At 41.5% G+C, this 27373-nt stretch overlaps 2 protein-coding genes across 3 annotated transcripts in view; both read right to left on the bottom strand.

Annotated features, from left to right (window-relative positions):
- Positions 1-21331, bottom strand: part of ryr2b (ryanodine receptor 2b (cardiac)) — a 78380-nt gene extending 57049 nt beyond the window's left edge. The window contains exons 1-25 of the mRNA XM_061836607.1: positions 21189-21331; positions 18190-18309; positions 16453-16557; positions 16188-16259; positions 16014-16092; positions 15820-15932; positions 13883-14006; positions 13529-13625; positions 13371-13445; positions 11131-11287; positions 9817-9981; positions 9543-9664; positions 9181-9364; positions 8965-9100; positions 8743-8838; positions 8511-8629; positions 6719-6852; positions 3783-4024; positions 3305-3497; positions 3007-3226; positions 2494-2598; positions 2283-2386; positions 2080-2163; positions 497-656; positions 211-358 (exon numbers count right to left, since the gene is read on the bottom strand). Coding sequence (XP_061692591.1) covers positions 211-358; positions 497-656; positions 2080-2163; positions 2283-2386; positions 2494-2598; positions 3007-3226; positions 3305-3497; positions 3783-4024; positions 6719-6852; positions 8511-8629; positions 8743-8838; positions 8965-9100; positions 9181-9364; positions 9543-9664; positions 9817-9981; positions 11131-11287; positions 13371-13445; positions 13529-13625; positions 13883-14006; positions 15820-15932; positions 16014-16092; positions 16188-16259; positions 16453-16557; positions 18190-18309; positions 21189-21236 — 3202 coding nt within the window. The 5' untranslated portion in view covers positions 21237-21331. The remainder of the gene's footprint in view (positions 1-210; positions 359-496; positions 657-2079; positions 2164-2282; positions 2387-2493; positions 2599-3006; positions 3227-3304; positions 3498-3782; positions 4025-6718; positions 6853-8510; positions 8630-8742; positions 8839-8964; positions 9101-9180; positions 9365-9542; positions 9665-9816; positions 9982-11130; positions 11288-13370; positions 13446-13528; positions 13626-13882; positions 14007-15819; positions 15933-16013; positions 16093-16187; positions 16260-16452; positions 16558-18189; positions 18310-21188) is intronic.
- A 2423-nt stretch (positions 21332-23754) lies between these two features.
- Positions 23755-27373, bottom strand: part of actn2b (actinin, alpha 2b) — a 28775-nt gene continuing 25156 nt past the window's right edge. For both annotated transcript variants that reach the window (XM_061836832.1, XM_061836833.1), the window contains 3 exons: positions 27003-27068; positions 26764-26922; positions 23755-25245 (listed from right to left, as the gene is read on the bottom strand). In XM_061836832.1, coding sequence (XP_061692816.1) covers positions 25087-25245; positions 26764-26922; positions 27003-27068 — 384 coding nt within the window. In that variant the 3' untranslated portion in view covers positions 23755-25086. The remainder of the gene's footprint in view (positions 25246-26763; positions 26923-27002; positions 27069-27373) is intronic.

Raw genomic sequence — 27373 nt, forward strand, 5'->3', positions numbered from 1 at the left:
GCATTTTGCCATAGATTCATGACAATGTCCAAAAATGTGAACAGTTGATTTAAGTGCACTTATTAGTTTGTTGTTACTACCAGAATATGTTGTCAAAACAATAATACAATGCATTTTTTTCCAACTTTAATTTTAAGTTCAATTTCTGCATGTATTTTTAGAAAACACTGATTTTTACCTTAACTGAGGAGCAATGTTTGTGAAACCTACTATTTTCCTGATGGAGGCTCTCCAGGCTGTAACCATAGGCCAGCAGTGTGCAAACTGCCTCCTTGACAGCTTTTTGTCCCATTTTTCTACTCCTTTCATCAAGGAGGCTGTATGGCACAAGGTTTGGGCTCTGCTTTAGTTTCCCATCCTGAATTTAAAGGACAAAAATAGGAAACCTGATCAACTGTATCGCCAGAGAACAATGGTGCTGTGGAAATGGGATTACGACTGCACACAGATGTTCAAATTGAATTCTCCCTTTCCCAGTACAGCACACAACGCCAACCTGTCGAACTCCGTAAGTCCATCCCTGCTTGATGTGCTCTCTGGCCCAGATGTTGTGTTCATTCTCTGCCAGCAAGTTGACTGCTTCCTCATGAGTTGGGCTCAGAAAAACCTGGCTCGTATCTACCGGCGCAGGTCTGTAGCCATCGGGCTGCTCGTACCTTACATGAGGAAGCCCAAATAGATTACCATAAAGAAGTCTTTACCAATATTTACTGAGCCAAGGCACATAGTTTCGAGCATAGGGAGTCCTCGGTCTACGACTGAGATCCGTTCCCACAGTAGCGACTTAACTCGAATTTCGACTCAAGTCGGATTTTACTGTTAAAGTTAAATTTTACGATGACCGCTGGGATTGGCTTCAGCATTCCCGTGCCCCTCGTGAGGATAAGCGTCATATAAAAAAACTAAAATACATTCAAGTAAAAAATGGAAAAATACGAAAAATACTCGGCAACACACTCGGCAACTATCGAAGAACGTTGCTTCATTTTTTCTTTCTTCACCAAAAAAATTGCTTCGTGATCACTGTATCCCACATTGGGGTTAAACCCGTCTCGTGCGCTAAAATACGGGCTTTGTCCTTAATAATAATCCCCACGGTCATCCGACTGAAACCCAAGTCATTATGTCAGTCAATTACGTCGGTGTTAATCCGTTCTCCATTTTTTAATGATGTTAAGCTTCGTTTCCACGGTCGGAAAAAATATAGTTCTTCTTTTGCGACATAATGTGTAAAAAGATGGGCGGACAGAGCAAATAAACTCCCAGCGCACAAACACAGATATAGCATATGTATGAGCTAAGTAGAAACACTATGGCGCTCGGGCCATAATGGCGGACAAGACTCGAGTGTCATAAAGTTGAAACGTCTTTGGTCAAGACAGTTTTAAACCTGTATTAGAACAGCATTAGAACAATTCCACAGAAACCCCATTAAAATGACAACACTCATATGGAGCTGCTGTAGGCCACAGCTCACATCCAGAAATTCACACCTAGAAGAACCAGTCAATGCAAGTCACTACACCAAGACCATTAATTGGCACCCATCCATTACATTACAAACTTTTATGTGTTTTCAGTCTCTTTTGGCACTTAAATAATACTACTCTGGTATTTTTTCAAGTAAACAAAATTGGGCTCTATTTGGGAATTTATTTTACCAATTATTTCAGTGAGAAATATTGTTTGCTATCTGAGTAAATTGAGTTTTGAGCTTTGTTAAATCTAAAAATTTAACTTGTAAATCAGAGTACCACTGCTGTACTGTATACAAAAATGATTTTCCCACAAATGTGCTTAATCCGAGTGCACCATGACTTATTGTGTTGTATAAATGGCACCAGTCGGATAGAGTGATGTATTATCTGCCACTTAGTGATTTTAATTGTTCCCCCTGTCAATACACATTGCTGGCCTAGATAACTAACTAATGATAAATTATTTCGCATCAATAAAATATAATTTATTGTCAGTTAAGATGGCCCATTTCATGATCTCTCAAAGCACACCATTGTGTGGCAATCCCTGCTAGAGAAAAACAAGTAACATTAAAAGCTATTAGCTTTGAATCGTACATACCTGTTGGAGAGTCTCATGAAGTGGATGCTTTCCTCTGTACGTTCATCATTTAGGCCAATGTGAAAACCAAAAGCAAGAAGAGTCCTGCAGTAAATAAGCAAAATGATGGGGAGGTAAAAAAAAAATCCTGACGTTTTTTATGTCGAATGATGTTTACATATTTCAATTAATAATGACTATGGCACAGACATAACGGTGACTACCTAAGGGTTTCCTGGGCAGTGTGAAGGTTCTGGTTCCTCTCCTGGTCCGCCAGCTTGGAGAACTCCACCAGACACGGATCAAGCCGCTTCACTTCATCTCGCTCCTGAAAAGCCACGCAATAATTTTGCACTCTAAGCAAAACTATGTCATGTAAGCGAGGCAATATTTTATGTGATTAATGTCATATAGAAACATCTTTTTCCTTCTTACATTTCCGTGCATCCATCCGAGATCAATTCTTTCTATAACGCAGAGTTCATGGATGTTCTCCGCGATTTTATCCCGGATATCCTCAAATTGCAGAGGTAGTTCCACCTATCAAAGTGAACACAGTTGAAAACAATCATTTTGTACTCAGTTTTATTAAGTATGAGTTTCATGTTAGTAGAATGTTTTAATTTTTATGGGAAAAGAATGAGATTCACTCACAAAGAAAAGGCCTGTTTCATGTTAGAATATGCTTGAACACAGTCAAACGAGTGTGCGGTGTGCATTTTGGAAGAAATAAATAAAAATACACCAACTGGAAAGCAAATTTGGATCTGTTGTGTCACAAGTGGCAGAGATACTAAACATTTGTAAATCTTTGTCCAATCAGTTGTAACCTCTGCATCCATTTGAAGTTGGTGCCGTAATTTTGATAAATATTGAATGTATTTTTCACCATTATTTGGAACACCATGTGGATTGTAAAATATATAACACACCTCAATACCACTTTACCTTGCTGATGTCTACTGGTGAGGGGGTAAAGGTCACTGGAGTTACGGGCTCAAAGGGGCCAATAAGCTCTTGTATCCCATCTTCGTGATCCAAGAGGTACTTATGGCAGGGTTCTACCTTCAGCTCCACTTTCGGGAGGAGAGCATCAGAACACGGCACAAAACCAGGCGGGGGAAGGAATCTGAATTCTCCGTGTTCTCCTCCAAACAGAAACCGAACCCTTGTTTTCAAAAACAAACGTATTTTCAACTTATACAGGGATACGGTCAAGCGAAAGATGCACATCTGCAGTACTAACTTGACGCCGGGTGAGAAGCTGACAACGGGATAAAGAAGTCCATCGACACAGAAGTTCTCCAGCATGCCCTGCACTGGGAGACCGTTGACCCGAAATGAGATGCAAGGGGCGCTAAGATCCAGGCAGCAACTGACAACGTCATCGTCTGCCAGCAGGTGAGGGAAGGGAGAGTTTACTCTGCGGGCCACGCAACCTGAATGCAGAACAGACGGTTAGCATTATTCATAGGACGCAATACATAAAAAAAACATATGGGTCGTGCCTTGCAATGGGAGTATTTGAGCCTCTCCCCCTGCAATGTTTTTATAATTGTCTAAACAATAGTAGTGACAATTAGTCAACCCACAAACATTAGCCTTAAAGCATTATTAAAATAATTTCAAACTCATCTTATAATATTGAAAATAAATAGCTTACGAAAGATTTGATGAAAAAAAATCCACAGTGTAGTACGATGCATACTTTAGTTTGACCTCACCGGACCACAAGTGAAGGCCATCAAAGCCAAAAGAGGAGAGGTCATCTCCCACGCCGTTGCCCCCCCAGCCGTCTCCTCCAGTGGGCCTGGGCTGGTACCCACGGGTTAGAGCCCAACCCACGCGCAAATGCGTGGGCTCCGCCGTGAGGAAAGGCTCGACGTGATCCACCACCAGCTCGTAGTACCACTGGCGAGGCTGCGCCGAATCTTCCCCAAGAGACAGGAAGACGTTGGGCCTCACGCTTTGGTGTTTCACGAGCAGATGAAAGAAAAAGAAGCAAATAAGAGGAGAGTGATTAAACTAGTTTACAAATTATTTTCTACTTGAAAGATAGGAATGTGTCCTTGAAATTCAAAGACACCTGCGTGGAAGGATTATGCAGGAGAATGACACAGATGAGTGTATCAGAGATGCACAGCATTGGGCTACTGGCTATCACTCCACTAAATATTCAGAGGATGTTAAACTGAATAAAATGCTTTGTGAGGGACCGATGGTTCATAGTCTCATGTTAAATATTTTTTATGTGCCTAAACCCAGGGCTCAAATGAAGTTCCGTATTCTCACACCAAACACATGCCTTTAAAGACCTTGTTACGTGCACTCGTGCATGTCGGAATAGAAACGGACCTCACATAAACCAACCCAACAAAGTTGTTCAATGTGTCTTAGGAAATGAAAAGAAGAGTTTTGAAACAGGATCCTTGACATTTTGTATATTCAACTTCTGACTCCAAAACACATTGAAGGCCCACCACATTCCCCACCTGGAGAATAAATGTCAGGTCTTGCAAGAGACGCCACCCACTGGGGGCTCTCGAGGCAACGGAGAGAAAATTCTGTCAAAGAATAAATAGAAAAGAAGCCATAAAGGTCAATTCAAGCAAACATACCAATGAGGTGTTTTGTTCGAGTTCAAGTGGAGGTGACAGAAAGGAAAAAGGTTTTAGGAGGGATAAGCGTGGCTTGGACGAGTGACACCGAGGGTGCCAGGTGGTGAAGAATTCCAGACAAAATAAACAATAAAGCTTAAGGGGGTCAGTGGCTGCTTGACAGACAGAAGTGTGATAAAAAGCAGCAGGTATGGAGGAAGAAAAGGAAGATGGTTGCGTTCCTCCTCCAACAAGTCTTGATACACATTTTTTGTCAAAGCTAGAGGGCATAATGGGTAAATTCTTGCTGTACAATCTGGGCCAGGTCACTTTTGGAAATAAAGGATATTGATAATTACTACCAAAAAAGCATTAAAGTTTCCAGAAATGTGTTTTTGCTGCATTCACACTCCCATTCACTCCCATGGACAATTTAGGATCTTCAGTTGACCTAATATGTACTCTAAGAACGCCGGCATTCTCCCACATTCCAAAAAATTCATGTTAAATTGATCGAAGACTCTGCACTCTACGTGCCTTGCAACTGGCTGGTAACCAGTCCAGGGTCTACCCCTCCTCTCTTCCAAGGACAGCTGGGCTAGAGACTACAGCAACGTTATCAGTTTCTAATCTTGTCTGATTTTTGCCATTATACAGGTACAGTATGTTTGAGTAAAATAGACGTTTAAAAGGTTTTTTTATGGAAGCTACTGAAAATCATTCCATTCCTTGACTCTAAATTGTCCACGAGTGAGTGTAAAATAGTTGTTTCTCTATATCTGGTTTACTATTGGTTGGTCATCTCCTGCACAAAGTCAACTGGGATACAATTCCATTCATCCGCCACCCTAATGAAGACCAGGGCTATAGAAAATAAATGGATATTTAAAAGTGTAAATATAATTATTTTTGACAACGAACGTCATGAAATACAGTATTAACCTTTTTCTTCATTTCATTAAATATGGATGTGTGTTCGAAATTTTAGGAAGAGTTACATTTAAGGCAAAGTTGAGGACATTTGGAATGCCAAATTAAAAATAAAATATATGTGGCAAAGAAAATGAGGAGAAAGGAACACCTAAAAAGATGATAGCCACACATTCAGTCCCAACTTTGAAAAGAAAAACAGCATGTAAAACCAAAGTTAGCTGGGATAGGCTCCACCAATCCTGCGACCCTTGTGAGGATGAGCGGCTTGGAAAAATGGACGGATGGAAAACCAGAAAATGACAATGGTTAATATTCACTCTGCTGAGCAACGTTTCTCTAAAGTGTCATCAGAAGAGACATCTGAGTGGGCCAGATGCTCAATTTAAAATAAGAAAATGAAGACGCCGACAAAAATGAGCAATTAATCATGAACTCAATTGCAGCAGAATAAGGAAATGTGCCAGCGTGCTGAGAATGCTCAGCTTTCTCTCTCAAACAGAAAAGTTAAAGGGTAATAATAAGGCATGCAGAGCAAGTACATGAGAGGAGCAGGTGAGATTCAGTCAACGCCAAATGCGGCAGATGTAAATGTGGTATTTGGTTGTCGTCATGGCTACCAGTGGCACAGCATTTACAAGAAGGATGGAGAGGGCCACACAAGACTGATGTAAATGTGAAAGACGTGCAATGACAAGAAGAGTTGACGCAGTGATAAATTGCTTATGACAACCTTCACTCGTTGACCAAATAACCCACTCATCCATAAAGGATGGTGGGTTTCTTTTCTCCGGCATTTCAGATTTCATTTGTAGGGATGAAGCTACTGTAGTTATAGTGTCATGAATCAGGATGATGAAATGTGCAAACCGGGTTGGAGATAATTTTGCTGCTCATTTATAATTTAATCAGGAAAAAGGAAAAAGGAGGATGTGATTCATTGGAAGCAACTTGCAGAGGACACAACTAATTCAGAAGAAGACCAGTTTGTTGGGGCAATTTGAAGTGGAAGTATTTTTACTATTTTAATGATTTCCCAACCATAATTCAAATATTCACAAAATAAAATTAATAACAAATCTGAAATGAATTGAGAACGTCATCGCAATTATTGAGTATGTTCACTCGAGTACCTGGTGACCTGATTAACAAGACGTGTTTGCAGCAGCAAGTCTCTCTCTGGCAGCAGATTGTCACAGATGAGGTTCTGATTGGAGCGCACCGCAACGCCATGGCACACGCACAAAGAACAAAGCACCTCCAGCACCTGGAATGGCAACCTGTTAGCGCTTTACCCGGCAACGACATTATCAAATCACTTCAATCAAATCCATTAGACTCAGGGGTGTCAAACTCATTTTCGTCGCAGGGCCACAATGTAATTACGGTTTCCCTCAAGAGGGCTGTTACGACTGTGATACCATAAAAATCGTTCATCGTCTCATCATATTTTGACAAAAAAATATATATGAAGTAGTTTTGGAATCAGAAATCAAGGGTAGTGGGTTATTCAACTATTGTTTCATGTTGTGATATATGACAATTTGAAATTTTGGTACAGATTTCCACAAGAATCATGGAAGCAGACACAAGATTTGCTTTCGGGGGTCACATAAAAAGATGCTGGTCAATCATGGTTTGGTAAAGTGGGGTCCCCGGACTCTTGGAGCAAGATCAGCAAAATAGTTGTATGATTTGGAAAGTGTATTTCATCCGACAGCAGCTGGACGAGCGTCGCAGTTAAACCTATTCATTAGTCCTCACTACCTTAGCTTTGGTTCAATCAAAAGATCTAACATGACTGTGATGTATCGTCACATAAATCTGACATTATTGGTTGAAAAAAAGTAATTTTAGAGTAGAAGATATATTATTACAAGAATTTCCTTTTTGGGGGGCATAATTTTCTAATATAGTAGTTGTATTTGTTAGAGAATATAGTCTCTTCCAGAATAAAAGGTGGAACAGAATGACAACATTTTTTTAATCCTACTTTGCTCCCTCGTTAAACTTGAACATTAATATCAGAATATTCTAACTTTATCTTGGAAAATACAAATATTTTTATAGTATTACTTTTTAGCCCAATTTGAATTGTCATAACTATAATTTTTTCTTGAAAAATAGGACTTCTCATAACATTAGAACAATTTTTAACTCTAAAGCAGTATAACTTTTATATAACAGTTGGCAGAAGGTGTCTGGTGTTCTATGAGACAGAAGAGTCTCCGCTAGGATGAAGGGCAAAGTTTATAAAACAGTAGTAAGTCTGGCCATGATGTACGGATTAGAGACGGTGGCTCTGAAGAGACAACAAAAAGCAGAACTGGAGGGAGCAGAAATGAAGATGGTGAGGTTCTCACTCGGAGTGAGCAGGTTGGATAGGCATTAGAGGGACAGTCAAAGTTGGACGTTTTGGAGACAAGGTAAGAGAGAGAGCGCAGACTTCAATGGTTTGGACATGTTCAGAGGCGAGAGAGTGAGTATATTGGCAGAAGGGTGTTAAGGATGGAGCTGCCAGGCATAAGAGCGAGAGGAAGACCAAAGAAAAGGTTGATGGATGTTGTGTGGGAGGTCATGAGGACAGTGGGTGTTAGAGAGGAAGATGCACGAGATAGGCTTGGATGGAAAAAGATGACACGCAGTGGTGACCCCGAATGAGACAAGCCGAAAGAAAAAGAAAGACGAAGAAAACAATATAACTTTCCCATTTTAACGTTGCAACTTCTCGCCTTCAAAATTAGGCAAGTTGTCAATTCCCATGGTCTTTGGAGGTATGCATAGTAATTATACTCAATTAGCGTTAAGATTATGACAGGGGGCTTTTTTTTCCCCAAACAGGGCCCTGTCATGCTCCCCTGCCGTGCTCTTCAAAAATTTCAGTTGACTTAAAAAAAACAAAAAAAAAAAACAAGTGAACACTACCTTATGGTTGCATCCATGCTTGTCTAAGAAAGCAATGATAGAGTGGATGTGACCCTCTTTGATGGCATTAAGTGCTTCAGGGCTTTCCACTAAGACGCAGTGGAGGACTTCCAAAATTCCTGCGCATGACATGGGCAAATATGAGGAATGAACCATGGAGTAAGCGACATGCTCAACGGTGTCAAAATGTTGAAAAATACATTTTGTAAATAATAGACTTCACAGAACCCACCAGAAGAGGCCTCCAGTCGGTCCAGTCTGCTAATGAGCCAGTCGAGCGAACTAGAAAAATGTGCACAATTTGCACGGTTTCTCCTAATCAGAGACCCTGATTCGAGATTAAAAAAAACAGCATGATGTAGAAGAGATTTAGAGAATATAAATGACATTTTAATCAAGGGATTTATTTCTGTCAGGGAGATGAATCACTTAAAATTCCAAAAACACATGCTACCCAAAAGCTCATAAAAGAGCCCGAGGATGTTCTCCCACTTTTCTTCAACATCGTTCACAGCGGCCTCAGCATGATGCGAAGCGTGACTGGACTGGTGCAGACGATCAATACACTCCAATACCAACTCTATCACTCCCTTAGAGAAGCAAAAATATACACTGAAAGGCTTTGAGCACTGAAAAGCACCAATTTATACGGGGACACTTTTTTTTCTACCTCTTCTTGGAACATGTTCTGTCGATTCTTTAATGCCGCTTGGCTGTTTTGTTGAGCTTCGTGGCTTTGTTCCTTTTGTGGTCCCTGGAAAAAGCTTATTAAGTCCTCCAGACTGCGCGCCACATTCTCCTTTGGTAAAACAATGGGCTGGAGGTTTACTTGTCCATGATCAGAATCAAGTTCCCTATAAGAAAAGGTGATACAAAGCCGTAACAGGAATTGTTGCGTAGTTCTACAGTCAAAAATTTGTTTTATGTGACTATCTGATGAGATTTGTTCTAGTTAAAGGTCAAAAAATGGAAAATTGACGTTTTTTTAAATTGGTTGTTGGTTGTTTGTTGACGACCACTGGTCCAAAGTACCTGATAAAGTTAGTAAAAAGGAGAGTGGCGCTCCGGATGAGACTGCCAGTGTGAGATTCTTCTCTCTGAGACCGAGAGAGCGTCAATCCATCGTCCATATGACCCTCACTGTGCAAAATAGCCTACAATAAAAATAAAAAAACGCATTGAAGATTTTGGAGAGGATTCTTTAAGTATCTTTCGCTCTTTTAAACAGTGTCATTGTCAGAATATTGGGAAGACAAAAACCAAAAATGGGGATTTTCTACAAGCACCTGTAAAAACTTCGCTTCACCTTTCGCTTCGCTCCTCCCATACACGCAGACTTGCTGTCGGTCACTTGGTAGGTGAGCCACAGGCCAGAGTCGACATGCTGAAGGTAACACACGGAGTCTCCGTATTTGATCTCTGGGGATCCCATGCCATCCGCATGAGTCTTTGTTCCACAGTCTGTCTTTTCCTAAAAAAATGTTAAATATTGATGGTTATACTAGTACAGTAGATAGCAGTTATTGTCTCCAGAATGGTCTCAAAACTACACTTTGAAGGTCTTAGTCGTGTGTTGGTCTCGACTACTAAAAGTCTTGGTTTTGCATTGGTCTCGGAGCGGCCAGACTCAGCATTTTTGGTCAAGATCACTTGAGACCAGCACTGATATGGTATTCTTCAACTTCACTGTTGTGATAATAAAGAGAAACACTTGTTCAAACAATAAATACCTACAAATCATGTGTTATTAACCCCCCACAAGCCCTGCAATAACCGCAACGTTCGCTGTGTTGTGGATGAGGGACAGCCGCCCTCCCCTCACACAAGTAGAAGTAAAAGGTGCGAGACGTTAAGTACAAACCTGGGCGGGGTGAGCCCGGAGCAAGACATCTTGGTACCTCAGCAAATGGAGTCAACTAATTTAATGCTGTACTGTACTTCATTTGTAAAACAGAAAACACTTGGCAGTCTGCAAATTCTGCTGGCTTCAACTCGCTGAACGGGTGGGGAGACCGTGAAATTTTAGCTGGCAAACGTCAAGTGTTAGTAACAGCAGCTAATTATTTTTTTTCTTTTTGAGATGAAGATGTTAGGAAGGTTTTAACTCCACTCCACCACAATTTAGATTCGGATTAATTTGAGGCCCCACTATATACATTTAGTTCATCTTCGTTTTGAAATACATGCAAGGGATTGTTTTTTTGTCTTAATTTAGTTTAAATTAGTTTTTAAGATATAAGACGCGCTTTGAAAGGTGTTTCAAACATGTTTTGGGTAGCAAATGTATTTTAAAGAAAAACTACATTGAAGAGAGAATGTGTTAATTGTTCAACTTTGCCATGGTTTTTCAAATTGATTTTTATCGTTTTGGTTTTGTCACAGTCTCGGCTTGTCTCAGTCTTGGTTTTTCTCGGTCTCGACTCCCAGAAGTCTTGGTCTCTTTGAGTTCTGGTCTCAGGCAAATCGTGGTCTTGGATGGTGGTCTTTTGAGCAAAACACAAGGCTATAATTAACAGAACTTGAAAAAACGAGTCGGGGCATGCTTAAGTCAAGGTCCCACTGTTTTCGGGTGACTTCAGATAAATCTGATGTAATCGAGGTACAGTGTATTCATCCAAACCTTTGCAGACCGGAAGCAGAAGGAGGTCGCGTTGATGTCTGCCTTGGCCCGATCGACCAAATGGAGGCCTCGTTCATCTGTTAGGCAGAGGTAGCGTCCAGTCGTCACATGGCAGAGTCGAAAGTGCTGTCCCCAGCTAGTATGTCGGCCGCTCCACCTTCAGAAATGTTTGTCAAATCAGTTGATCTTAATCAATATGAAAAGTCAAATTAAATCAAATTTAATGCTAAAAAAAGATGGATGTATAGTTAATGTCAAATTCAACCACTGTCCAAGCACTTTTCAGTTTTTGCAAACCTTGCAACTGTGGTAACGTTGATATTTACATAATTCTGTCAGGGTTAACACTAATAATAAAGCCAAAGCAATCAGAATTTTGTTGCTGTTGGGGAGAATCCTCAAAATACCCAAACCACTACTTGTCATGAAATCCAAAAAAAGGCCATAGTGCTTGAGTTACCAAACACTGTGCCACTCAAGTTGGTATCACTCACAGTATATTCTTACTTACTGTTGCATAGCAACACAACAACATTCCAAAATCATGTTTAATCGCTAATCGCTATTAATTTGCTCAAAAAGAAAATTAACAGTCATTGATTAGAATGCCACAGAGTTCAGACACATCGCCACTGCCAGCAGTTCCCATCCAAGTCTGTGGTAGAGAAAGTAGAGAAATGACTAACTGTCAACAAACATAAATTGTGGTTCTTTTTTAGTTGAATCATGTAATACGTGGGAAATAATGTACCGTAATTTCTGGACTATAAGCCGTGTCTGATTATAAGCCTAACCTAGTACATTTTTAAAGGAAAAAACCTTTTGTACATACATAAGCCGCACCTGTATATAAGATGCATCTGCCCACATTGAAACGTGAGATATTGACAAAGAAAGCGCCCCTAGTGGCTGTTGGAAAAAATACATAAATTAGCCACATCAAAAAGTCGCAGTTTATAGCCCCGAAATTATGGTACCTGCAAATGTAGAATATACCTCAATGGCTGAGCGAACAGGCTTCCTTTTGCAGCCAAGTATTAATTTTTAACAAAACAATCCTACTCCAATGTTTCTAACCCATTTCCATGTGTTACTGTTGAAAAAATATAGACTTTCACTGTCGAAGTAACATGTCACAATGAAGCCCGTAAAATTGAGTTATACAACACTGCAGACAGCTGCAGTGTCCAATAAAGTTAATAGATTACTTCTCAAGATATTTTCAATACTTGCAATTGGTCACGTTCGGAATATGTAAAAATAAAAGGCCACGTGGGGACTGACCAATAGCATCGATCTCACAATCTGTGGAAAAAAAAAAATCTGAAATTGACCAAATTTGGATATATTGGGTATTTATTTATAATATTGTTTATTGTGTTCTTGGCTTAAGATGGTCCAAACATGTGAGTTTTCAGGTCTTAAATGATGCTCTCCAAACCAGTTTCCGCAGCTGTCAAGCCGGACAATAAAGTAAAAGTTACTGTTGTACTATTTGGACTCTTTTGGCCTAGAAGCTTTTTTCATCCAAATATTTATAGAAACTGGCAGCCCGGTGGTTCAACTGGTAAAGCGTTGGCCTCACAGTTCTGAGGACCCGGGTTCAATCCCGGCCCTGCCTGTGTGGAGTTTGCATATTCTCCCCGTGCCTGCGTGGGGTTTCTCCAGGCACTCCGGTTTCCTCCCACATCCCAAAAACATCCAACATTAATTGGACACTCTAAATTGCCCCAAGGTGTGATTGTGAGTGCGACTGTTTGTCTCTGTGCCCTCTACGATTGGCTGGCAACAAGTTCATGGTGTACCCCGTCCCCTGCCCGTTGACAGCTGGGATAGGCTCCAGCACTCCCCGTGACCCTCGTGAGGATAAGCAGCAAAGAAAATGGATGGATGGATATTTATAGAAACTACCAGTTCAGGGTGTAACCCTCCACTCGCTCAGAGTCAGCTGAGATAGGTGCCAGCAGGCCCACGACTCTAGTGAGGATAACCAGTATGGAAAATGGATGCATGGATGGATGACTTCACTAATATTTGTGAAGGTCCTTGATGATGGCAATAACCTACATCATGTTGCGATTTACAGCCGTACAAATGTGTCGGAAACCAATACCCCTATGTACAGTACAGTATACTGTACAAGATCCCCCATTGAGTTCTCAATTGCTAAAAATGATAGCCGACATCTGTCACCAGAAATGTAACATAATTTGATACCAGTAGAGGCCCTTTCTACTTACACCACACGCAGGATCTCCAGCCTCCACAGAGAGCGGGCTTGTCTGCACACTGATCCAATCTCATACTGCATTATCCTAGATGATAAAGATGCAAGAGGAGATGAGAAGAGCGTTTTGTCAGCATGACACGTGAGAGTAGATTAGGCCTTGCAACTGACCTTTGCAGCTCTTCATCCTCTTCTGCTGTGGGAATAGTTAGACATGCGTCGGTGTGGCTGTGGAGCAGTCTCAGCGTATCGCCGCCCCTCACGTATCCTAGAAGCACCGCAGCAGACAGCACATCTCATCTCTGCTCAAATAACATCAGGTAAGGTAAGAGACGGTTCACTACTCATGGATCTTAGTAGTCACAGGCACATCTTTTGTATCCAGTTCTAAATAGCAGCATTTAATCTTACTTACAAACATTTAAAAACAATTTCCATCCCATTAAATAGTCATGGCCTTTTGAACACTGGCGAGTCATTAAATTTTCAGAATGCCAAGAGAGCAAATAAGAAAAAAAAGTTTGCCTTGAGCAAGTCTACTAGCAGAGCAGACGGGGGCAACGCTCCACAGAGAATGCCGGAAGGCTGCATCCACAATCAGACTGTCACCCAAGCCTCTGTTGCCACAGGCCGTGCCAAAGGATAAGTGCTGGGAAGGCAGAAAAGATGATTCATCAGAAATTAATTCAGCGTCTTTGGAGGCTATTGTTGACGTCCTCGGGCTAAAGTTTACAAGTCAAAAGAAGAATAGTGAAGAAAAACTTAAAAAAATATATTTAGATAGAACCACGCTAACTCTTGGGCGGAAACAAATGCTACCGTCGTACATACAAATACCCTACATGGGATTAAAATGGGTCATTTAAAAATTAATTTAATTCACTGAGAAATAAAGACAAATACTCAAAAACACTTCCATCCATTTTCTATAGCCACTAGACCTAAGTCGTCAGCCAATCGCAGGGCAGATGCAAAGCATACGCACAAATAACCATTCACACTTACAGATAATTTAGACTATAATCTTCAATGAATCCTACATTCAGGTTTTGGGGATTTGAGAGAAAGCTTGAGCACCCAGTGAAAACCGACATAAGCACAGGGAGAACACACAAACGCCACAAAGGCAAGCTAGAGTTGAGATTTGAACCCGACATCTCAATACTGAGCCAGATGTACTAGACCACCATCCTATATGCTTCCCTATGAAATGCTTTATATAAACTAGTCTGGTAGTGGCGGAGAATTATGTTAGAATAGTACAGGACATTTATGAGGGCAGCAGAACAGCGGTGAGATGTGCCGTAGATGTGTCAGAAGAAGTTAAGGTGGATGTGGGACTGCATCAGGGATCCGTGCTGAGCCCCTTCCTGTTTTGCAGTAGTAATGGATAAGCTGACAGATGAGGTTAGACTGGAATCCCCTAGGACTATGATGTTCGCAGACGATATTGTGATCTGCAGTAAGAGCAGGGAACAGGTTGAGGAACAATTAGAAAGATAGAGGCACGCACTGGAACGGAGAGGAATGAAGATTAGCCGAAGTAAAAATATATGTGTGTGAATGTGAGGGGAGGAGGAGGAAGCGTGAAGCTCCAGGGAGAAGAGATAGCAAGGGTGGATGACTTCAAATACTTGGGGTCAACAATACAGAGCAACGGTGAGTGTGGTGAGGAAGTGAAGAAACGGGTGCAAGCGGGGTGGAACAGTTGGCGGAAGGTGTCTAGTGTTCTATGTGACAGAAGAGTCTCCGCGAGGATTAAGGGCAAAGTTTATAAAACAGTGGTGAGGCGGGCCATGATTTACAGATTAGAGACGATGGCACTGAAGAAATAACAGGAAACAGAACTGGAGGTGGCAAAACTGAAGATGTTGAGGTCCTCGCTCGGAGTGAGCAGGTTGGATAGGATTAGAAATGAGGTCAATAGAGGGACAGTCAAAGTTGGATGTTTTGGAGACAAGGTTTCGAGAGAGCAGACTTTGATGGTTTGGACATGTCCAGAGGCGAGAGAGTGAGTATATTGGTAGAAGGGTGTTAAGGATGGAGCTGCCTGGCAAAAGAGCGAGAGGAAGACCAGAGAAAAGGTTGATGGATGTGATGAGGGAGGACATGAGGACAGTGGGTGTTGCACGAGATAGGCTTAGATGGAAAAAGATTACACGCAGTGGCGACCCCTAACGGGACAAGCTGAAAGGAAAGGAAGAAGAAGTCTGAAGTCTGGTAGTCCAGTGAAGTAGTGCTTAGTACATATATTATTACACATTACATAGATTATTGATACAAGTGTACATTTATGAATATTGCCGCTTTGACAATTTCATTTCCCTCACAGAATGAAAATGGTATCTATTATGCAAGCGCTTAGACGTTCACCTCTGAAATGTGACTTAGACGTGCTAACCACACTGCTGTAAAATACCTTATTATTGACTGAGAAATCAAGAAACATTTTGAAAATTCACCAAATATCTCTCGGAGGACACGTTGACCAGGATGAGGTCATCACCGACACGCACTTTCTCTCCCTCCGACCTCTGTCTTGAAGCTGGATGCACTGTCCACCAGCAGGCCTCACCTGAGACACAAAAACCATTCAGCAATCCAATTGTATCAAAGATCTAAAGTTAGTGACTTTGCTGGAATTATGTAAAAATACCAGCTTTATCCTCCTGCAGACCAACATCAAAAGCCAGCTTGTCAGTGGAGGACTGCGATGTGGGCAAGCAGCTAAGATACTGCAAACACCATGAACGCCATTTATATTTCATCATAGAACAATAACAACCGCGGCCATGTTATTCATTCCTGCAGGGAAATTGAGATGACTCACCATGCCGCTGTACGAATGGCGGAACAGTACGGCCTGGCCGTACAGAAGGGTGCGATGGTTCCCTCCTGCTCCCTGTAAATCACATTGAGCGACATTTACTGAAAATTTAGGGATTTATAAGAAAAACAGTAGCATCGCATGGCTTATAAAAACTAGGTATACAATCTGTTGGAATGATTCAACACTTTTATCCCCCCACCAGCATTTGGTATTGATGCATCAACAGTGTGTGGAAAGTAAATAATAAGTGATGGTATGAGATAACCTCTGCCGCCAAGCTTTCGCTGTGTGCCAGCATCTCCTGCAGAGCTCGCACGGACACGCACTGGGCCAGGAAGAAGCGGCATACTGACAGGTCTGGTGGAACGTTCTATCAGGGGTGGGGGAAAACGAGATATGTCAGTGAAGTCAGTAGTGTCAAACGTGTGCACTTTTGCCACAATGACAACGTCCATGGTTTAGAACCTTAAGGGAAATACATTATAGTATTAATTTAAAGCAAATGTCGAAAGTCTACATTTGCTCTGTGTTCCCAGCGATCACGGCAGCTTTGTTTACTGCATTGTACCACCTGTGGGACATTGGCCAAGTTTTGTTACGGCCTATAATGGTATCCCGCGGGGGGAAGGGGCTGCTGTGCCCCGAAGGCTCAAAGGCAAAGTGCGATTCACCCCGTAGTCAAACACATTCTCTCCTGGTCCGTTCTCAGGTGGGGCGTCCCTCATATACTTCATGTTCTGATCAAGGGCCGACGCCAATGTTCCGTCCAAGCTGCGCCACTGCGCACTTGTGGCCCACTCTCAGCGTGAAAACCAATGAACCACATCCTGGCGTCTTTTTTTGGAAACACAGCACACGGGAGCTGCGGCTCAGCCTACTTCTCCTTCCTAGTTTACCTGACACCGCGCCCCTCCGCTCTCATAATTCCAAACACCGGCCACCACCAACGCTTTAGTTAGCAACACAGTCTGGGCAACGTAGAGCAAAGAGAGTTAGACATGCTGCTTATGTTTACTCTCAATAATAATGGTAAAATTAAAAGAAAGAAAGAAAGAAAGAAAGAAAGAAAGAAAGAAAGAAAGAAGAAAGAAAGAAAGAAAGAAAGAAAAAGAAAGAAAGAAAGAAAGAGAAAAAAAGAAGTTCTGTTGCTTTAATGAATGTGGGGAGTATGTAAATAATAGAAGAAAAAGTGGTGAACGCAATTTTCTCTTTTTTGAGACATAAAAGGTCTTGTCTGGTCTATGTGTATAATGTTAAAATTCCACCTTTGGACAGCCTGCTCGAGGATGAAAGCACAGATAATGCAGTGCGCAAAAAGCTAATTCTGTATTTTAAATATAGGAGGCAATATAACATTAATCTTAAAACCATTGCTAAGGATATTCTTCAAGTAATAATTCAGTTTTACACCAAGAAAAACAGATGGGGATATCAAAAAAATAAAATGAAAAAAGTTGGAAGCAACCTTTCAAATTTATAGTACATAGTTGGATTGGTTACAATGTATTTTTTTGTTTGTTGACATTTTCATTATAAGTTAGCAATAACACAGAATTGTCCTTAAAAAATGTTCTGATGGGAATGTAAATGATATTATCTGAATCTTTGAATGAGCCATGTAACTTCAATGGAGGACACTGATCTGACCACAGTGCATATGTCTGATGCTGCTCACAGTGGTCAAGGAGCGCTCACGGGCTTAGTGTGTTTGCTTAGACACGTCAAATATTAGAGGGAACGTTGGCCGACGCGTCTTTCCACATTCTGTCAAGGCTTACTTTGGGGGGAAATGTGAGCACCGGGAAGCTTTGCCGCATGTTTGTGGCCTCAGCAAACTTCAATACAACTCCATCCAGTTAGCCGCCGGGAACATACTGTCGTGTAAAAGCAGGCTAAATAACATCTCTGTGACTATGTTTTGTCAAATATCTAATGGGCAAACAATTAGTACATATTATAGGAAAACAATATTATTTATGACGAGGTTGAGCATGTCCCTCACCTTACAGTTGGAGGTGGCCTCCAGCCTGCACAGCCTGCTGCCAAAGCCCTCAGCAGCAAGGCACACTTTCACATGCTCTTCCTGAGAAGTGAAGACGCTTTGCAGAACCACCTCATCACCCTGATCACAAACGGAGTACAGTCCTAAATTATAGTGAAAATCTGTTTTTCAAAGGTTTCAAACAGCTTCTGTGACTGATCCACTCAGTGTGTATGCAAGTACAATGAAATCCTTGAAGTATGTAAGTGTATATAGGTTTTAAAATGGCAGCTGGTTGGATGAAATTGCTCTTTTGAGTTTCAAGTACAGTGTTACGCCGGTGGCCTTCTCTGAACTTTTGCACGGCGAATCCTCGAAATGATCAGACAAATTTGATGCCATGGTCCTGTAACATTAGGTTACATAGTTCAGGCAAAAATGCTTTGCAAACTAGCATCTTTCAATGTATGCTAACTTCTTCCAAATGGGTCTAATTTGGGCAAATTCCCTGGGCACATTTCGTCAAAGTATGAGCCCGACAATGACTGCTACAAAACAAAATGACCAACTTCTTCTTCAATATCAAGTTTCGGATATTGAGACTTTTTTGTGCGTTCTGTCATGGTAGATATATCAGCCCAATTAAAACCAGTAAAAATGGTGTCAGGCATAATTTTGTCAACTTTCTGTCAACCCTCAAAAATAATCTTCAAACTTAGCTCTGCTCTTGGGTGAAATGTACCAAATAAATGCTCGTGATTAATGCTTATTTGTGCAAATTCCCTGCTGGTAAGAGAGCTGGAATTCCCCCGGACTACTTAAAACTAAAATGGCCTACCGCCTGTTCAATTTCAAATGTGGGCCCATGGTTCAGTCTTTTAATACTTTTAAGTGTGTTTAAAGCATGTGGAATGTGGAAGGAGTCAAAGTTGTTTTTTTTGTTTTTAAATGGTCTACAAATTTTGGAAGGAAATGGACGAAGTAGTCCTGAGCATCCCAGAGAGAGAGATAGTTGTAATTGGTGCAGATTTCAAAGAACATGTCGGCGAAGGAAACAGGGGCGATGAAGAAGTGATGGGTACGTACGGCATTCAGCAAAGGAACATTGAGGGGCAGATGGTGGTGGACTTTGCAAAAGGATTAGAGACGGTGGCACTAAAGAAACAACAGTAAGCAGAACTGGAGGTAGCAGAAATGAAGATGCTGAGGTTCTCGCTTGGAGTGAGCAGGTTGGATAGGATTAGAAATGAGCTCATTAGAGGGAAAGCCAAAGTTGGATGTTTTGGAGACAAGGTTAGAGAACCCTTCTCCCCTTTCCTACCAGAAGGCACCCCAAGTACTCTCCTGCCTGCCTCTATGAGTACCTTGGCAGTAGTATTCCAGTCTTCCGGGAGCTCTTCCTGTCCATCGAGAACCTGTCTCACCTCTTTCCGAAAGGCCACACGAAATTCTTCCTTCCTCAACTTCCACCACCTGATTCTCTGCTCTACCAGGCAAAAGAGCGAGAGGAAGACCAAAGAAAAGATTAATGGATGTTGTGAGGGAGGACATGAGGGCAGTGGGTGTTAGAGAGGAGAATGCACGAGATAGGCTTAGATGCAAAAAGATGGCACGCTGTAGCGACGCCTAACAGGACAAGCCGAAAGGAAAAGAAGAAGAAGGTCCCTCCATATTGCAGTTTTCATCTTGGGGAGGGGTCTGGAACGTATCCCCCATGATAAATGCCGGTCCACTGTATTCATGGAGTGAATGACAGGAGTACAACACGAGTCTCCAGTAGATCCCCGTCACTCCCGTCAATCTTATCTTCATTCAAATACCAAATGGACAGAATGAAAGCCATCGAGGCCCTGCATCTATTTTGGGAAAGTTAACGCGAGACAGCAGATGACCCGGGTCCAGCCAGGACCACCGACACGTCTTGGTGTCCAGGCTGTGCAGCTCCATATTGGGAAGACACCTCATTCACTATGCCTGGTTCCACTTGTCCATGTCAGCAGGGCTCTGCAAACAGTCATCAAACACACTGACCAATTCCGTGATATCACTGAGTGGGAAGATAACTGTTCTTTTACCTCCACCTGTTTTTTTTTTTTTTTTTTTTTAAATCAGATTTGTGGTTTGATTTTCTTTTCCCATACATGTATTTTTTTTTTTATTTTTAATAGCTGATGGTAATGTGACAAATTTGTGTGAGAATCCACGCAAAATGCATCTTATTCATATTGTTTTGAAGGGCAATTTCAAGTTCTTTATCAAATGTTGTCTGACTTGGAACATGACATTGTTTCAATGTTAAATTCTAAATGCGACCATCAATTGCTGGATGAAGAAGGTGTTCAAATTTTCATGCTCTTCTGAGTCCGCTCAGGTTTTTATCTTGCTTTAGCATTGCAGCATTTGAACATGCACACCCATTTAAAAATAATTTGTTGAAGCAATTAAGTGCAGTCATTTTCATCCTTATATGCAATCTTTTACTACTTTTTGCTTCCTTGCACCTAGGCTGCAGCTAATCTCCCATCTATAAAACTTTCTGTGCTCCACATGAGATAAGATCACCTGTTTACAACTGGGAAACTGCGATAGCATCGTGCAATAAATTTGAGATAGTGGGGCCATTTGTGGTCTTTCTTCACTGTGCCCGAGCTATCAAAATTGTCAAAACAAGGATGGGACTTCTGCAGTGTTCAAATTCTGTCTGTGCACAAACGTTGCTCTGTGGGAGCTGAAATACGCTCCAAGAAATAAAATGTGAGTTACAACAATAAAAAGTGGAAGGTTTGAAGCGCCAAATGTGTCAACCTCGTCAGCAAATTTTATCTCATAGTAGGTGACTGTCACTTAGTGGAAAGTGAGTAATAAAGTATGATTTTGAGAACAATAAAAACACATAGGACCAAAAGAGCTCATGTTTAGTCCCTCGTGAGTGTTTTAAACCACTAATATTCCCGACCCTGTTGGCTTTCATGAGTAGGGCTACGCTAACATTTATCGACAATTAACTATAGAAAACTCACCGTTCGAAGAAACTGGAATTCGTCATCGCCCTCGCCCAAGTCAGACATGATTTCCAAATTGGCTGGAAGATAATTAAAGCCACGGGAAGGTGAGAGGGAAGAAAAGTTCCGAACAGCAAGCGTGAGGTACTACTTGGCGTGGACAGAACCTTCATAACAAGTGGGCGTGGCCTCCGGACAAGGTCTCCTCAAGAATCAGATTCAAGTCAATTTTTTGACTTGGCCACTCCAAAAATCCATCCATCCGTTTTCTTTGCCGCTTATCCTCACGAAGGTCGCGGGGAGTGCTGGAGCCTATTCCAGCTGTCAACGTGCAGGAGACGGGGTACACCCTGAACTGGTCGCCGGCCAATCGCGGGGCACATGGAGACAAACGGCCGCACTCACAATCACGCCTAGGGGAAATTTAGAGTGTCCAATTAATGTTGCATGTTTTTGGGATGTGGGAGGAAACCGGAGTGGCGGAAGGAACCCCACGCAGGCACGGGGAGAGCATGCAAACGTCGCAGAGGCGGAGCCGGGATTGAACCCGGGTCCTCGTAACTGTGAGGCCGACACTTTACCACCCCAAACAGTGTTTTAAAGACATTCAGAAGTTGACTTGCTTGAGTGTTTTGGGTCGTTGTCCTTCTGTAGAACCCAAAAGTGCTTCAGTTTTTAGGTCATAAACTAATGAGGGAAAATTTCCCATCAGTATTTCTGGTAATGGGCGGAACGGTGGATCAGATTGAAAAGTGTTGGCCTCACAGTTCTGCGGACCGGGTTCAATCCCGGTCCCACCTGTGTGGAATTTGCATGTTCTCCCTGTGCCTGTGTGGGTTTTCCCCAGGCACTCCGGTTTCCTCCCACATCCCAAATACATACAACACTAATTGGACACCCTAAATTGCCCCTAGGTGTGATTGTGAGTGCGGCTGTTTGTCTCTATGTGCCCTGCGATTGGCCGGCGACCAGTTCAGGGTGTACCCCGCCTCCTGCCCGTTGACAGTTGGGAGCAGTTCCAGCACTCCCAGTGACCCTTGTGAGGATAAGCGGCTACGAAAATGAATGGGTGGATGGATGGTCAAGAGCAGAATTCATGTTTCCATTAATCACAGTAAGTCATCCAGGTCCAGAATCATAAAGGAGCCCCAGACCATTACATTATCACCACCATGTTGGACTATTGGTACGATGTTCCGTTTGTGAAATAACAATACATTTACCCCAGATGCAACAAGAGATGTGTTTTCTTCACGTGAAGATAAAGATTTACAAATGGCTGTGTAACTCTTTCCACACCAATAGATGTCATTTACTTTATTACTCCTCTGTTCTTGATTTTCTTTAGATCATAGCATTTTGTTGGATTTTTTTCCCTTCTTTTGGGTGACTGCATTGTGTCAAAAAATGTCCAATATAAGTGATTTCTTGATTGAACAGCTCTAGAGATAATCAGGCGTGGGTGTGGTCAGTAAAAATGAACCCCAAAAATGTGAATTGTATTGAAAGGAGGGGGGGGGGGCATTACTTTTCACAGAGAGCCAAGTAACCGCTATTTTTTTCCTCTTTATAAATAAAATCACTATTTAAAAAAAGCATATTACTTTGGTTATCTTTGTCCTAGATTTGCATTTGTTTACCAATCCAAAACATTATTTGAGGAAACTATGCAAAAATACAAGAATTTAAGAATCAATTTCTATTTTAAGATGTAATTAATTGCAATAAAATATTTGGATAAGAATATGATTAGAGTTGGAGTTTATGACGTCTGACTCCAGTTTATGATGTCCTATTCTGAGATTTTTCCTTATGTACAGATGAAGTGACAACCAACAACAGTAATTTCAACACATAGTTCATAAAGTCTCCAGATTGCTCTTTGAACACTGTTGAAATTATGAAAAATCGAATTTCTCAACATTATTGAACACATAAGCAAAACTGTATTGTACAGTACATTAACAAATTGTAATAGCCAACATCTACGCATTGTTGTTTAAGTTAAAATTTGAAATAACATATACAATAATTGTCAAATATTGACATGCTATCAAATTGATGAAATAGCAATCTAACCATGTGACAATCTTTCCATCCAATGATTTAATTATCTATCACACCCCTTCAAATGGCAATTTTGGATTTACAAATCTAAGATCGAAACCAATCATTTGAAAAAGAAATGTGATGTGATACTGTACAACGCAGTTGTTTTAAAAAAAAAAGTTAATTTTTTGCTAAGGGGAATAAAAAAAGTGGTTGCACACACTTTCTTTTTTTAAGTGAGTGGATGTTCATAATCTAATAATCAGTCATCAACTTATACCACTATTTAAAGAGCTTCTGTTGAAGCCAAAACAAAATCCAGATTCAGTATTCTGGTGGACCTTTATTGTTTATATTTTATTTTTCAGTCCGCTAAGTACCCAGCCTCTCGTAGAAAGTCACCTGGGAAGGGCTCCAGATCACCGGTGACCCAAATGAAGACAAAGTGTTACAATCCAGAAAATGGGCGGATGTCTCAACAGAACACACAACAATATTGTTGTTGTTTGAATAGCATTTATTTCATTTAGTCCTTGGGTAAAACGAAAAGTCACGTGAGACAAATCTGACTGCGTTGTTGGCCAAATCGGGATGAATGAGTGTAAATTTAAACAGAAATAAAAGTTGAAACATGCGTGAGCAAAGGAAATTTGGCTAATAATTCCAAACGACAGTGCACATATTTAATCAGCTAATAGATTGAAAGCATAAAAACACACAGAAGAATGTTTAAATTATTCATAGAAATAAACTTTTGTGTGTGTATGGGTATGCCTTTAAAGTATAACTTCAAATATTTTACTTTCATGAATTCTCTGTCCATTTGAGTACTGTGTTATGATTTGTGGGTGTAGTTTGGGAATTCATTTTTGAGTACGTCTTTAATTGCTTCAAGGGAACATATTATGGAAAATTGAATTTTTTATAGGCTTGTATACAAATAGTTGGGTCTCTTGGGTATGTCCCAACCCACCCCAAGTGAGAAAGTAAAAAAAAAACAAAAGTCAATCTTTTCTTATTTGCCTTTTTCTGAAAATGGCTCTGTCGGCAACAATTTGTGCATTTACGTACATAATAGCCACGTACACATTTCTCTGCCCACGACATGATCAACTGGGGGGGGCAGGCGAAGATCCGGAGCCACTTTCAAACCAAACTGTCTAAAACACAATCGTGCAGAGACACACATACCTCCCACGTGGTGAGACACCCTTGCCATGATTTTAAAGCCAAAAGGTAAGCAGTGCTGCAATGAGTTACCATACATCAGCCACTTACACAAATTAGTGTATGAAGTGCTGCATACACAAGTGAAAATACTTTCTATTGTACACTCTGGCCTCCACTCCCGCAAACATGAAATCACTTTAGTAGTATCGCTCAGGTGCTGAGCCCCAATCCTCAAAAATATATTCGCCAATGCCCTACCAGTGAAGTATACACTTGTTTACTTGCATGAGGCAATTAGCCCCAAAAAATGTCTTAGATTCCGAAAGACAGACAAAACGAGTGCGACAATTGTTGCTGTTTGGGGTATTGTGATGAAAGCATGTCATTGACATATTATGAAAACTATTTTTAAAACATGGTATAATACGTCCCCTTTCAAGCATCTCAAAATGGCCTTTTAGATCGTATTCAGCTCGAAGCGGAAATGGTATTCGCAAAGGGTAACTGCAAGGGCTTTTTAAAACAATGCATGGCATTTTGAATATGAATATTTCAGTGAATTGGCAGGCATCTTTTAGCGGGAAACTCTTACAAATGAATCCAAACATTCAACACAATTGAACCCCCTTTCATGACAGATTGCCTAAATTCCTAAATCAAGAAAACGGTAGCGGGCTGAGGCTGCTGCGTGAGGGGGTTAGAGGTCGCTCTCTCCGTAGAGGGCAGTGGAGAAAGCGGTGTAGTCCAACGCCCCCGGTGGCGCTCCTGGGATCTTGTACGGCGGCATCCTCATGATGCAATATTCGGCCTGCTCGGGAGGCAGTTCTCTCCTCAGCTCCTCCACAAGGATGTAAGGCTGCCAATGCAAAGAATAGGAATGAAACAACACTATCATGGACATGATGCAACATTGCATTCCAATTTTTCCATTCTGTGTTCCAAGCTGCTTATCCTCACTAAAGTCGCGGGACTGCTGAAGCCAATCCCAACTATCTACAGGCATCTGTGTTCACATCAATCACATAGTACTACAAATTCTCAGACAGAAAGCACAGTGCCGATTGAGGGTACAAAATTCAAAAGTCACTCACTTTTGCTGTGGTTATCTCATTAGGCGACACTTGAAATGATCAAACAACTGGCTAATTTCTTGAGCATCTTTGCCCAGGTGACAAATCTTCCTATCCTTAAAGGGGAAATCCAGTGGTTTGCATGAACAATGTATCCAATAGGTCGTGTAATATGTACTCCATTTTGACAATGTGATGTTGAATCCTCTCTCATTTAATGGTGTTTTGAGAAGATTTTTATCGACAATTACGAAATTTCAGGGGCACTACCATTTTCGCAAGTCACATGACTCTCGTGCGCGAATGTGACGTGTTACGTGCCGCAACAAAGGCTCGATTACATTGAGCCCAGCGCTGATTTCTCAGATTTATCCTCATCTGATGAAGAAATAGCAGTATTGGTTGATCGGGAAGACGGAGGAATACTTCCATACAGATTTGAACCCGCGGCTGTAAATAATGTTGAATATTCGGATGGTTCTTCGGGCGGAATGACGCCGGAGTCTGACTATTCGAAGGCCTACGTGCGGGACGTAAGTGCGTAAACAAAGGCCCCAGGGGCTCCGGGCCGGCAGCTGTGGATTGTTCTTTGGATGGGAATGACGCAGAGTCTGACGAACGAGCTCCGGTGGCGGGCCGCGAGCCGAGCTTCGGCTAACGGCCTCCGCCAGATGCCGAAGCCCCCAACCCGACAGCTCCGGGCGCCTTTGTTAACGCACTTACATCCTGGACGTAGGCCTCCGAGTAGTCAGACTCCGGCGCTAAGAACCATCCGAATATTCAACATTATTTACATTTGCAGGATCAAATATGTATTGAAGTATTCCTCCGTCTTCCCAATCAACCAATACTGCTATTTCTTCATCAGATAAGGATAAATCCGAGAAATCAGCGCTGGGCACAATATAATCAAGCCTTTGGTGCGGCACCTTACACGTCACATCCGTGCACGTAAGTCATGTGACTTGTGAAAATGGCAGCGCCCCTGAAAATTCGTAATTGTCGATAAAATCTTTTTAAAACACTATTAAATAAGAGAGGATTTAACATCACATTGTCAAAATAGAGTACATATTACATGATCTATTGGATACATTGTTCATGCAAACCACTGGATTTCCCCTTTAAACAAAGAATTTGCACCACACACATCGCATAAAAGCGTTATACTCACAACAGCTAGTGCTTCGCGGCCTTTTGTGCAAACGAAGTCAATGTACGACTTATACTGGAGCACTACTAACTTGTATGCGGTTTTATCTGCGTTGTTGTATTCAAATAATTCATATTCCTCACACACAAACCTTCTCAGCTGCCAGAATCCGGAAGGATGCCACAACCTGCTCGGCAGTGTCAGTATCAGCAGTTTCTCTGGTCATAAAGTCGATGAAGGACTGGAAAGACACGATTCCGGTTCCGTTGGGGTCAACAAGGATCATTATCCGGGCAAACTCCACCTCGCCCTAAATGGAATCCGGACAGATGAACAGGTGTTGTGAATATTATGCGCAAGCAATGGAAATGTGCAATTAAGGCATCTTACCAAATCGTAGCCCATAGAGATGAGGCAGGCTCGGAAATCGTCTGTTTCCATGGCGCCATTTTTCTTCTGTGGTATGAGTGGTCATTGTAAGTTAGAAACAGGAAAATAAAGCTGGATGTAAAGTGCAGGCCCAATGCCCAATTCCAATTTAATACTTATATCCGATATTATATTTTGACTGTCAAATGTGTAGAGATGACTTAGTTGTATGTACGTTACTCTCTAAGATCATACAATTAGAACACGGTAAAATAAACAATAATGTATAAATAATAGAAAAATATTAAACATGTATAGAACTCGTGCACCTACGTCATAAAATCACGTGACGTTTGTTTACCTCGCCACATTGCTGGTGAAGCTAAGTCGGT

The sequence above is a fragment of the Syngnathoides biaculeatus genome, chromosome 12, assembly GCF_019802595.1.
Source record: "Syngnathoides biaculeatus isolate LvHL_M chromosome 12, ASM1980259v1, whole genome shotgun sequence".
Classification (NCBI taxonomy): Eukaryota; Metazoa; Chordata; class Actinopteri; order Syngnathiformes; family Syngnathidae; genus Syngnathoides; species Syngnathoides biaculeatus.